At 36.1% G+C, this 13,230-nt stretch overlaps 1 protein-coding gene across 3 annotated transcripts in view; it reads right to left on the bottom strand.

The window, feature by feature from the left end:
- Positions 1–11,639, bottom strand: part of LOC131362809 (C-type lectin domain family 4 member F-like) — a 31,605-nt gene extending 19,966 nt beyond the window's left edge. Inside the window, exons 1-11 of one of the 3 annotated variants that reach the window (XM_058405101.1) lie at positions 11,425–11,639; positions 10,782–10,871; positions 10,260–10,331; positions 9,284–9,438; positions 9,052–9,164; positions 8,804–8,901; positions 5,543–5,593; positions 4,778–4,897; positions 4,482–4,553; positions 3,412–3,566; positions 180–3,331 (exon numbers count right to left, since the gene is read on the bottom strand). In XM_058405101.1, the coding sequence (XP_058261084.1) occupies positions 3,215–3,331; positions 3,412–3,566; positions 4,482–4,553; positions 4,778–4,897; positions 5,543–5,593; positions 8,804–8,901; positions 9,052–9,164; positions 9,284–9,438; positions 10,260–10,331; positions 10,782–10,871; positions 11,425–11,500 (1,119 nt within the window). In that variant the 5' untranslated portion in view covers positions 11,501–11,639 and the 3' untranslated portion in view covers positions 180–3,214. Of the gene's footprint in view, positions 1–179; positions 3,332–3,411; positions 3,567–4,481; positions 4,554–4,777; positions 4,898–5,542; positions 5,594–8,803; positions 8,902–9,051; positions 9,165–9,283; positions 9,439–10,259; positions 10,332–10,781; positions 10,872–11,424 lie in introns of those variants that run through there. The other 2 variants (XM_058405099.1, XM_058405102.1) reach the window with 2 other exon arrangements.
- Between the last annotated feature and the right edge of the window lie 1,591 nt (positions 11,640–13,230).

Below are 13,230 nucleotides of genomic sequence, written 5' to 3'. Positions count from 1 at the left end.
TCTCTCTCTGTCTCTCTCTGTCTCTCTCTGTCTATCTCTCTCTCTGTCTCTCTCTCTGTCTCTCTCTCTCTCTCTCTCTCTCTCTCTCTCTCACTCTCTCTCTGTCTCTCTCTCTCTCTCTCTCTCTCTCTCTCTGTCTATCTCTCTCTCTGTCTATCTCTCTCTGTCTCACTCTCTCTCTGTCTCGCTCTCCCTTACCTCTGCTTGCAGAAAGATGTTTATGAACTCACTCTTTCACCTTCAACATTTCGTACAATGTCTTTGTTCTTTTCTGTCAAAACAAAACATATTTTGATGCAAAAGTGTTTGTTTTTTTTTTTTGTTTTTTTGATGATGGGAGTAAACGAGAGTAAAAAGCTCAAGATTCTTCACTTCAGTTCTTTACACAGTCATTCTTATCAAAGACAAGCAGAAACTTTTTGTGTGTCTCTCATTTCTGATCCTATTATAAAGATATAATTTCCTTGATTTCTGAGCTGGTTACTTTGTACTTGTGAGTGCAATTATTTACATATACCAACAGGAACTGTGGTGGAACCTAAAGACTTTTTCAAAGTAGCTGGCTTTTACTTACGTATGTCATAGGGTTTGACAAAAGAATATTAAATATGTATTGCAGGGTGTCCAGAATTCAGAAGCTGTGCATCATTACTGCCATCTAGTGGCCAATATTTTGAAACATGAACTGCCATGATCAAGTTAAAGAGTCATGTCTTAGAGTTGTTTTAACCTGACCAACACGTTATTGCCTTATTGGAGCTGTTCAGTCAAACCCAATACTGCATCAAATACTGCAGTGTAAAGCTGTTCTTATGAATGAGTGAACAAAACCATGTGTCTTATTACCTATCCTCTGTTACCCTCCTTAACCCAATATGCCTACATGTAAGGACATGTGAGTGTCTGAATCCATATGCAGATATTTATTGAAGATGGCAGGCACAATTGTAAACAGGTAAGCAAGCAAAGAGTCAAAAACTGGAAAAGCAAAACACTGGCGATCAAAACAGAAACAGAAACCGAAACTTGTAATCAAGGCAAACAGGCAAGGATCATACACATCAAAGACTAAGCAGGCAGAAATCAAGGCTTGGTACCCCAGCGGGCATGTTGGTATCAATTTGATGTCAAATATTAGTCAAGACTTGATCAAGATGCTATAACATTATTTTAAATTCAGTTTGGAGGCAATTTCTTCCAGTGGTAATTGATTTAAAATAGGAAGTTAATCCTACTCTGAAATTGGTTTATTATATATGTAGGCCAAAATGTTTGACGTTCAATTGACATCAAATCAATGTCATGTTTTAGACGTGAAATTGATGTCATGTTGACATCACATTGACATCAATAATTCAGCTGTTTAGCACTTCTTATAAGGCCTCATCATTTGGCATCTGCTGACTTTCCCTTTAATCTCAGTCATTTAAAAAACAACAACAAAAAATATTTTGGGCTGGTTATTATTTTTTTTATTTTTTTTTAATGATACCATAATGCTGTGTAATTACAATTACTATACTGTTTGTAATAATGTATTGCCAGTTAATTAATTTACAGTAGGTCTAATTCTTCACAGTGAAAAAACCTTGACATTTCTTGTCTGAATAACAATAACAGGCATCCCTCCAAATTTGAAATTAATCTAATATTTATTTATTTTTATTATTCCCTGAAATTATTCCTTTTCGCATTAAGAAATGCTTTCTCTGCTGTTCACCGCCACACCGCTTTGCAACGGGGGAGAGGCGACGAGATCCAATTGAAGACTCCAGAATCAATCCTAACAAACCCTTCCCTTTCTCATTAACGTGAACTTTTATCAGGCTCACTGACTCGCGCTGTGTCTTTTTATCATGTAGGTAAATGTGTTGACAACTCATAAAAATGTAGAATATAAATTATTTTGGGCAACTTTTAAATGTTTTAATGAAATATGACTCTGTGCAAGGACGTGTGGTACTTTTTGTCTATGCTATTTTCCAACATTTTTATATCCTGTATTAGTTTAGCTTGCTTTGCTAGTTTAGTTTATGTGAACAGAATTTTACCTATTTATTTTAATTTTACCTTTTGTTCAGACTAATGGGCAGCATGGTGGCTTAGTGGTTAGCCACCTGGGTCCTGGGTTCGAATCCCAGGTTCGACATGGACATCGGGTTGGTTGGTAATTCTAAATTGGCCATAGAAGTGAGTGTGTAGTTGTCTGTCTATATGTGTGACCCTGTGATGGACTGGCAGGGTGGGATAGGCTCCAGCAGACCCCTGTAACCTGAATAAGGATGGTTTTGACAATGGATGTGTTCGGACTAAGAAAGTGTCCAAAAGGGCCAAACGTGTGGTAAATAAAATATTTCTTGCTTTAATTACTTTTTTGTCATTATTTTGGTGTTCAAAATAAGACGTCAATATGTGGATGTCAAATTTGATTTGCATTTTTGACTTGTTTTTTGACATAATTTTTTGGCGTCAATTTGATGTTGTTTCGACATCAATTGAAGAATCGTTTCGACATCAAATTGCCCACTGGGACGTGACACTCGGAAACGATACTTTTTTATAAAAAACTTCCCTCAATTGCAACAACAACAAGAAGTCGAAAGGTGATGAGTTTGCAGGTGTGGCACTGTCGAATCAGCTTGATTGAACAGTATTATTAAATACAAAAGTGTATAAGAAGTTAAAGCTCTAATGAAGATTTTCATGATAGTCAAACTGTTGTCAAATGCTGACGTTTATACAAGGAAATGAGAGAAAAGACGCATACATTGTCTCATATCATCTTCTAATCTAGTTCTTCTGGTCTAGAGGTTTACACAAGCTTCGATAATCTCTTTAAAAATATTAGGCATTCGAACCTGCAGGTCTGAAATCCAAGACCTTTTAAAATGTGAAATATTACAGATTATGTAAAAGATTTCCTCTAGTTTAAAAAGTGACATCCATTTAAAGGTAAATCTGATCTTTACACAAATCCAAGTACAAGAGAGGTATTTTATATTTCACAGATGAATTGTTTCAGCTTACGACACGAAGCATCAAACCATTTATCATGACCCAGAGCAGCGCAGTTCTCTCCAGCAGGGTCTTCCACTTTCCAGTTATCAGGCTCACTTATTCCATCTGGATGTCTATACCAGAACCTAAATCAAATAATAAGTATAAGTTTATACATTGTTGGAACATTTAAAGAGTGTGTAAGTGTCCACGGTTCTTATGTTACACCCGTCTCCTTTAAGGGCTGGTTGTTGACCCACATCCACTGCCCCTCAGTCTCCAAGTCATTCAAGCCAATCCAGTGTGTTTCTTCAGTTTGTGAAGCTACAAAATCCTGATGAAGAAAATAATTACATTAAATAATTTAATTATTATATTTTATCTGAACACTGCAAAAGGAAGCTCTACACAAACCTGTTCAATTTGGCTGGTTATAATGACCAGATGGCCTCCTTTCTCCACACAGTAATCTCTACTCTGTGTCCAGTCCAGTTTAAAACAGGAGAAGTAGTAACACTTTAAACCAAGAGACTTCCATCCTTCCTCACATTGTCCCTTGTTTTGATTTGCTTTTTTCCAAGATGAGATGAAGAGAAAATCAGTTATGAAATCAGACTATGGAGATCATGTATGCATACTGTATATAGCGTAGCATGGCTTTGGCTATTTTTGTTTAGATATTAGCATAAATAATATATTCCACATATTCATGATACATTTATATGATATATTATTATATTTATAATTATTTATAATTATTATATTTATTATTATTTGTTATAATTTTATAACATTAAAGCTATTTATAATTATTTGTTCCCCAAGATGTCCCAGTTTAGCATGGTTTGGTAATATGGTACATGTTAAATCAATAAATAGACAAAGGAAAAGTGCAGGTGTAATGTCCGGGCTGCCCGCTTCCCACGGGGCTCGAACCCGGATATCCCTGGTAACTGTGTGCACCCGCACACCATGGAAATCAGACCCATGTGCAGGATAAAACGATGCACTGCTTTATTCTCAGGGGGAAGACAAAGACTAAACAAAACGTAAAACAAAACTAAACATAAACACGGTCATACAGACCGGCAAACATAGAAACATGACAAAACAATGACTGGCAAAGACAGGCACACATGGGCTCATATATATGGGCAACACTTCAAGGTAAAAGGGGAACAGGTGACAAGGTGGGAAGTCAGAACAATAGGAAGGGCGTAGCACAACGTATAAGGGAAAACACACAGAAAAACAGCGATTATAGCAGTTGGTATTGCTATAATAAATGTATTATATAACTTGGACCAAAATGTTCATTAATAAAGCTAATTTAACATCATGTATTGTATTTAGTTTAAGTCAAGAAGCTTTTTTTATCTATCTCTCTATCTATCTCTCTATCTCTCTATCTATCTATCTATCTATCTATCTATCTATCTATCTATCTATCTATCTATCTATCTATCATGATGAGGGAATCTTACCACTGCATGCTGCGAGATCTTCCTGAACTTGCTGAAGCTCCACCTTCAGTGCTTCATGCAGTTTTTCTATGTCTAAGGCAAAAAAGATTCATCTCTGATGATAAAGGAGTTTTTATATGATGAGAATGAACCAGAAAAAAAATAAAAGGGGCAATTACTAGAAATACTATTAGAAAATAAGAAGAAACTTTATGAAGATGAATAATCTTCTCATTCCACTTGACATATTAAATAAAACATTTTACTGTGATTTGTTGAATAAGAAAAAGATAAAAAATGATGAGCGAAATACTCACAAAGGATTCCTACAGCGCAGAGTGCTGATAAAGCACCAACTATTAGGATGAGACCAAAAGAAGATATAAAGATTGTTCTTGTTTCCTTCTTGTCTTTCAGCTCAGTGTGATCAGACATGTCTGTGAAAAAATGTTCAGTTATTTCATACATCTTTGTCCTATAGACAGATTCCTGACTCCAGGCCTGCAGACCCACTGCCCTGTACAATTTCAGGGTTTTCCTTTCTCCAAGCCCATGAGGCTTAAAACTAATGAATAATTCACAACTGATTAGTTGTTTTAGAAAACTCCAGGACGGGAAATATGAAACTCATTCACGTCTTCAAATGAAGCTAATCACATTACATAAACTGATAGCATGTAAAAACATGTAGAATATAAGCAAATGTGAGGAATAATTTTTTTTTAAAAGATCCTTTTTTTACTCTAATTTCTAGAACTTTTTACAAAGTTCAAACTTAAAATTTCATTCACTTTATTGCCAGATAATTTTAGAAAGACATTAAATAATCTTCCAGTGTAGAATAAAATTTTAAACTTGACATTAGTAAATATGTTATGAAATACTGTTGTCTCATTTACTTTATAATACAGAAAATGAGAAGGAATCAATATTTATATATTATATCTTATATAGAATGAAAATAATAACAGAAATTATTTATCAATTAACTTATCAATTATTAATCAACTTACCAATTAAATGTAATAATAAATGAATAAAATTATAATTAGTATACATTTTATTATCAAAACGAGACATACCTGGATGCCAGTTCTGTGTATTCACATAATCATCCTCCTCTGTTCTTCGTCCTAATAATTTAAAATTCATTGTCATTTCATTTTATATATTTAAAATATAAAAGGTACACATTTCTAGCTATAGGATAATTATCTTTTCCCCTCATTTCCTAACCCGTGCTTCAAACTAGTGTCTTAATCTGAATTCTGTGATACCAGGAAATGTTGTAGTTACCCCCACTACTTATAATCAGAAAGGAAGTGAAAATCTAACACAGTGTTGTGCAATAGCAGTCTATATAGAACTAGAAATGTTATATACATGCGTTTATTCAGCGTTCTGAGTAAAGCACCCTCAGTAGTGATCTCAGCAGAGTTCTTTGCCAGGTAATATACAGTGGATTGCTATAACTTTGTAATTTTACTTATTTCCAGTTCACATGTAGAAAAATCCCACAATGATCACAATGCCAACGGATATGTGAGCATATATAAAACATTAAGTTACAGACTTAGGATACCATCAGCCTAAAAACTCTTTTGGGAGAAATTACAGCACATTTTTTAAAAACTACATGAATACATAAAACAAACAGGGCACTAGTTTAATTGTTTCAGGAAGAGGTAGGTCTTCACCCCACGTTTGAAGACAGCCAGTGATTCCGACATCTAAGGGAAGTTCATTCCACCACCTCGGTGCCAGAACAGAAAAGAGTCTTGATGTATGGCCTTTTACCAGTTGAGCAGTGCTAGAAGATCAGAGGAAACGTGTTGCACTGTGAGGAGTGATAAGAGCTTTGAGGTAAGTGGGTGCTGATACATTCTGGGCTTTGTGGGTAAGCATCAGTGTTTTTAATCTGATGTGTGCAGCTGTCGGAAGCCAGTGGAGGAGTGCAGCAGTGGGGTGCTGTGTGATAACTTAGGCAGGTTGCAAACAAGTCGCAAAACTGCATTTTGGATCATTTGCAGTGAACAAATTTCATTCAGAGGTAGATCTGCCCATAGAGAGCGTCAGTAGTCCAGTCTCGAAATGACAAGAGATGGAACAAGCACCTGAGCAGCCTGTGTGGATCAAAATGGCCGAATCCTTCTGACGTTGTAGAGAAGAAACCAATATGAGCGTGTTACATTAGTAACATGTGTGTAAAGAAGGCAGTTGATTGTCCATGGTTACTCCAAGCAGTGGCTTTTGCAGAGTTCAAAAATCATATCTTTATATCTTTATACAGGTTGCACTTCTGAACCTCGCTAGTGCTTCACAACACATGAAATAAGTGACTTCTGCTTGCTACTGTAAAGCTAGTGTGGAAAGACTTTAGTTCCTACTCTAGGTCTTATCCTAGTTTACCCAAGGTCTCACTCAGTTCACAGTAGCAAGCAAACAGATGGCATGTGAGGTTTATATCTTATTGGTGTGTAATTTCTGTTGTCACTTATGGGTCTGCATTTTTCTATATTTTTTTTTCTGAGAAAAGTTAAATATCCCATTAACTGGTATACAAATTAAAAACAGAAAACTCACTAGAGTCTGGAGATCAGCAATATAGCAGGCACACAAATGTGTGAGTCTGTTGCAGACTTTATGTGGTGGTGTTAGATAATCAGGCCTAAAAACCAAACATTATCCATCTTAAAAAAACAAAAAAAAAAACACATGATAAAAAAACATATCATAAGCTATAAAAACCATATTATTGTAAGCTATCAATAATAATCATAACATTTAAATTAAATTCTTTACACAAGCATTTATTACAGTTAATATGTGAATGCTGCACAATATTTAAGGAATACAATACTTTGAACATGCTGTTATAGGAAAATAATCAACAATAGGGTTACATGTGCCAACACTGAAAACTCCTTTACTAAACACTAAATAAATGTCTCCTTACAGAAAACTTCAGTATCAACGCTTACACACATATTATGACACATAAGCCTGAGCATGTTAGACTGAATAGGCAGAAACACTGTCATAGCTGCGGATATAGAAAATTAATTCTGAAAAATCTGTATCAAACATGTAACAGTGCTATGGTATGAAGCTACATATTTAGCAGCACAACAGCTAGAGGTTGTTGTATTTTTTGTCCAAAATGTATTTTGTGCAATCGTTGACTCGCCGGATCACTCTCTGGAAGCGCACATAAGCTCTTTCTCAGACCTCCTGACTATGTCTTGACCAGTCCTCAACTGCAGAAGGTTCCCTGGACCAAGGAAAGAGCGAAGGCTGATAGCCCAGTACACATTGGAAGGGGGTTAAACCGGTGGAGGAGTGGCGCAGCGAGTTTTGAGCATATTCGGCCTAGGGGAGCCAACGATGTTGTTCACAGCTGCAATATGTTCTTAGAAACCTCCCAAATTCCTGATTGAGTCACTCTGCTTGGCCATTGGACTGGGGATGATAGCCTGAGCTGAGGCTGACATTGATCCCGAGTTGTTTGCAGAACTCTGACTATACTCAAGATGTAAACTGCGGACCCCGGTCAGAAACAATGTCCTCGGGTAAGCCATAGTGACTGAAGGTGTTCTGGAAGATGGCCATGGCTGTTTCCATGGCAGTAGGCAGACCCTTTAATGGGATTAACTTGCATGACTTGGAAAATCTGTCGATAACCACCACGACTGTAGTGAAACCTTGAAAGTCAGGGAGGTCAGTGAGAAAGTCTATGGAGATGTGAGACCATGGCCAGGGTCGGATCTGCAGTGGGATCTGCAGTGGTTCTAGTAGAATGTGTTGTTCTAGGCTGGCGGAGTAAATGAGGATGTCATCAATGTACACAATGACGAATGTATTTAGCATGTCTCGTTTATAAGCGACTGGAAGACGGCGGGGGAATTCATAAGTCCATGTGGCATGACCAGGTACTCATAGTGTCTGTGTGTTGTGTGAAACGCCGATTTCCACAAGCAGCAGGAGAAAAGCTATATACATGATCTCTCTCATGATCTTCTAATGATCAAGGGGTTAAGACAAGCTAAAAAAATATAACGTTACATTTTACTGTAAAAGTGCTGAAAAGTGAAACATGATGGATTTTGTAAAAGATTACCTTGTATATAATTTGTTTACATGGTTGTGTACATGATAAAAAATAAAGTATAGGTAAACTTGACTTCAGCTGTTTTATAATAGCAAATATTCATAGACAACAACCAAGAATTGTCCTCTGTTCTGAAAGACAAGCATTTGCAGGCACAAGTGAAAAGTCTTTTACTTTTCACAGATGCACTGTTTTTTCTTACTACAAGACGCATCAAACCATTTATTTATGTTACCATTTTCATCCCCCAGAGCAGCACAGTTCTCTCCAGAAGGGTCCTGAATTTTCCAGTTATCAGGCTGATTTGGTCCCTCTGGAGCACTGTACCAGAACCTTCATACATAAGACATAAAATCTGTAATGAGTTTGCTAAACAATAAATTAAATTCATACTAAAATATTATATTTTGCTGGAGCTTTGTAGATCTTTAAAAGGAACAGTAAAATACGTTTATAGACTGTGTGAGAGAACACAGTTCTTACGTTACACCCGTCTCCTTTAAGGGCTGGTTGTTGACCCACATCCACTGTCCCTCAGTCTCCAAGTCATTCAAGCCAATCCAGTGTGTTTCTCTGATTTGTGAAACTACAAAATCCTAATGTAAAAAACAACATACATCACACATAAATTACATCTACCAATGCAAGTGGAATAGAGACCATAAATTTTATCAGAAAAACTGGAAAGAGAAGAAGCTCTACACTCAAATCAAACCTGTTCAGGTTGGCTGGTTATAATGACCAGGTGGCCTCCTTTCTCCACACAGTAATCTTGACTCTGTGTCCAGTTCATTTGAACAGTGGAGAAATAGTAACACTTTAAACCAAGAGCCTTCCATCCTTCCTCACAAATTCCACAATTTTCACTTGCTTTGGACAAGAAATGATAAATGATAAAATCAACACAACACTGCTATATATAGTCTACTGACATTTATAGTTAAAACACGTTTTTTTATGTTTGTCCATTTTCACGTTCCATGTAGCCTTAGATTGATGACTCAGATCCCTCTAAACAAACAAACAAACAAAAAAAAAAAGACCCACAAGAGCACCATGCTCAGACCAGAGGTGGTCTGAGAAATGAGTTTTTTGGGTTCTTGTGAAAATAAATTTCCCAGTTCACTTCATGGTAAAAGAACTTGAGGATGGTTGTCCCTGTATAGCTGGACTTTACAACCAATCTGGCTGCCAGTCTGACTCAAAATACTCAAGGATGAGGCTCCACAAGTTTACTTGAGATGGAAAAGGCAGAGACATGCTCCAATAAATGGCAGCAGGACATTATATAAATAACTAAATATTTTATTTACTCCACAGTATCGTTGTATTTAATGTCACCTCAGTTTAGCAAATTTTATTTTACAATTCAGCCACTGCATACATTCAACATAATGTGGCTTTAACCTCATTCATTCACCTGACCAGTACCATTTCATATGAGTTTTTCATTTCTTGTGTCTTTTTTTGGGTTTCTCTACGGTGGCAGGAAATCACAGCTATGTATAGAGAGAAAGCCTCAGGATTTTCAGCCTTTAATGCAGACATGAGCTATTACTGAGTTCATGTGTAGCATTTGGCAACAGACTTACATCTGAGACCATTTGTAATGCTACACCACACCCACACACACACACACACAGACCCTGGTTAAAATAACTTACAGCGCTGAAGGATGTATATGATCTTACCTTTGCGTGCAATGAGGAGCTCATGAATTCGCTGATATTTCCATTTCCACACTGCACTTAGTTTCTCCTTCTCTGACATTAAAAAGACATTGTAAACGAGCCTTTACAATGAATTCGTATGACATACAAATTATAAGCTTGGAAATGGATCGCATTTTAGGGATACTGTTCATATAATCAATATAATAACACAGTGCTTATTAATGAATATAAAAAAAAAAAAACGTTTCGATTTGTGTAGCATTTGCTTACTGCTCATTTGCTTACGACATAATTCCATACGTGTTTTTTTATTTGTGTTTATTCTAAAATAGATAAAATTGTCCTTTCACATGGTAGTGCAGTCAGACAGCTACTTATCAAGTTGATGAAAATATGTAATAATAATAATAATATACTTTAATTATTATTGAAGGTTAGTTTTTTTTGTTTCAGTAACTACTCGAACAAATATCAATTTCAAAAATGGAAAAAAAAAAAACATGTTTAGGAAGCACACAGGACGCTCTTCACTTCTCTTACCTATAGCTCTGTGCTCTTGCATCTGCATCATGGCTGTAACATTTGCATACTTCTTACTTAACATGGCATTGGAATATATTTCTTTGTGATCTGTCAAAAAAAAAAAAAACAGCAGCAAGAGTGATATACTAGAAGTATATAATATCTAGATACCAGATGTTTTTGGAATCTTTTCGTTTTATGAAGACTTTGGTTTGTATAAAATGTATAAATGTGCAGCCACAAGCATTCATTAGACTTCGGTTTGTATAAAATGTATAAATGTACAGCCACAAGCATTCATTATTCATTATATTAAGCACTTGGCTTTTTTTGTTTTTCTTATTAAGCATATCATTTGAGGAATTTGTAGCAAAAGGTTGAAAATGCAGGTCGAGCTCAATTCAAATTGTTAACTGTTTGTGACGTTTTGTGGGTTTGCTGGAAAAATTAGCAATAAACAAAGAGCCCGTAAAACCGGGTTTCTGCGCAATGTTACACAATTTGTCGTGAGATATTACAGCGAAATTATTATATACAAGTAAGAGAACAATTAAAGTTGCAAAGAAATGAATTCAAATGTCGTTCATAGAGATTTGTTAAATGGCAACACCAAAAGTGAAAATGATGATGATGATGACGACGACGACAAAGTAATACTCACACAGAATCCCGAGAACACACACTGATGCTAAAGCACAGAGCAGAACGAGGATTTGAGCAGCCAGTAGATACTTCATTATTCTCCTATAGGAGATGCAGAGTCACAGAGAGGTAGTCAGAGAAATGTGAGAGGAGTCAGTGGTAACTTCACATTTTTGTTCCTCAGAGTGGAGGATCAGCCCAGAGGACCTGTGAACCCTCCTCTGAACTCCCCCCCTTACATCCAAGACAGGAATTCAGTCTACTTCTGGAAGAGTGTTTTATCCCTTTTTAAAGTCAGCTCCAAGAAATGAACTCACATATACGTCAACGGAATGGCACAAGGCACATTTCATACACACGTACTTTTGTCCTTCACTTTGTTTACTGTATTGTTTATTATTAATTGTTAAGCAGCACCATTCATAATTATCTCCAACAACATTAGTGTGGTAATTAAAGAATCTTAAATTTCGTTTCTTGGATATGTTTGAGACGTGGGAGTGTTTTATCAGTACACAGCTGTAGGGAGTGGGCACAGTGGGATTTCAGCTGCTGAGAAAGAATAACATTCTTCAGTGGTGTAGGATAACAGGGCTGTAAACATACTACAGGAGCACTGACAAGTATACAGTACATACCATCATGTCAGTGAAGATGGCCACTATAGCTCCACACACACAGTGGGGTACAAACAAAAAGATGATGTAAATGAATGCTTCTGTCTCCAACACCACATTGACCAGACTAGCCCAGTTAAGCTAAATTAAAAGTAAAGAAAACCAGTTATACAGCCTGGATAAATGCAGATATGCAGGGTTTTTTTTTTTTTTTGCAATAAGCAATGATTACAAGTAATGAGCTGCTCATATGAAAATCCCATCAACCTCTGGCTCACAGTTTCCTTGTATTTTTTTCCCCCATATATTACATGATGATTTCAGCCCAAATTCCCCAAGTCAATATCTTCCAGCTGCTTTTCTTTGGGCCTCTTCAACACACAATTAAATTCTACTACATTTTCTCCTTCCATTATAATCAAACTTTAAGGTAAAACATATATAAGAAATGGCTGTTTCTTATCCCGATCACTGAGTTTTTTCCACAGCTTATATTATGAAACATTTTCATTCATGTTTGAGGAGACATCACGGGTAAATGGAAAAATAGAGACACCGTTCTTTTCCCTTATTTCTAATTATAGTATTACAGTATTCTATTTCCCTTATTTCTTTTCCTAATTATAGATAAAATGTATATGAGTGTATCCTTGTGTTATATGTTCATATGTATTTACACAAACTTGTGTCTGTTCAAAAATACTCCTACGATGGATGGATGGATGGATGGATGGATGGATGGACGGACGGATGGACACATGAATAAGTGGCCTGTCTGTTGAAATGGCAGAGAAACAAAACAAACAAAAAGCAAACAATCAAGTTAAAACTTTTTTCCACCCACAACGTGAAATTAAAACATATAATTTCTAAACAATTCATAAAAAAGAAAGAAAATCCATCTAGGTAAATGGGTTAATTTACCATTAATTCCACTGCTGCATTCAGGTTTTTCTTGTAAATCTTAAGTTTGTGTATTTCCTGGTGTGGAATTAGTTTTCAGAACTGACCAGTTAATATCGTATAAAATCTACGTGTAACAAACCTAATAGATTGTTTTTATGTTTTTTAAATTTGTAAATTTGTCTGACTTTTGTCATTTGTTCAAGCATCTGCAGAAAGCACTTCATCTCCACGGACTTTTCCATGCTCAGTTTGTACAGTGCAAAATGACGGGACGCCATTCTGCCTACAGACATTGTGCTTTT

Source organism: Hemibagrus wyckioides, linkage group LG12 (assembly GCF_019097595.1).
Source record: "Hemibagrus wyckioides isolate EC202008001 linkage group LG12, SWU_Hwy_1.0, whole genome shotgun sequence".
NCBI lineage: Eukaryota > Metazoa > Chordata > Actinopteri > Siluriformes > Bagridae > Hemibagrus > Hemibagrus wyckioides.
Note: the sequence above shows the minus strand (reverse complement) of the source record. Positions and strands in the feature narration are given on the sequence as shown.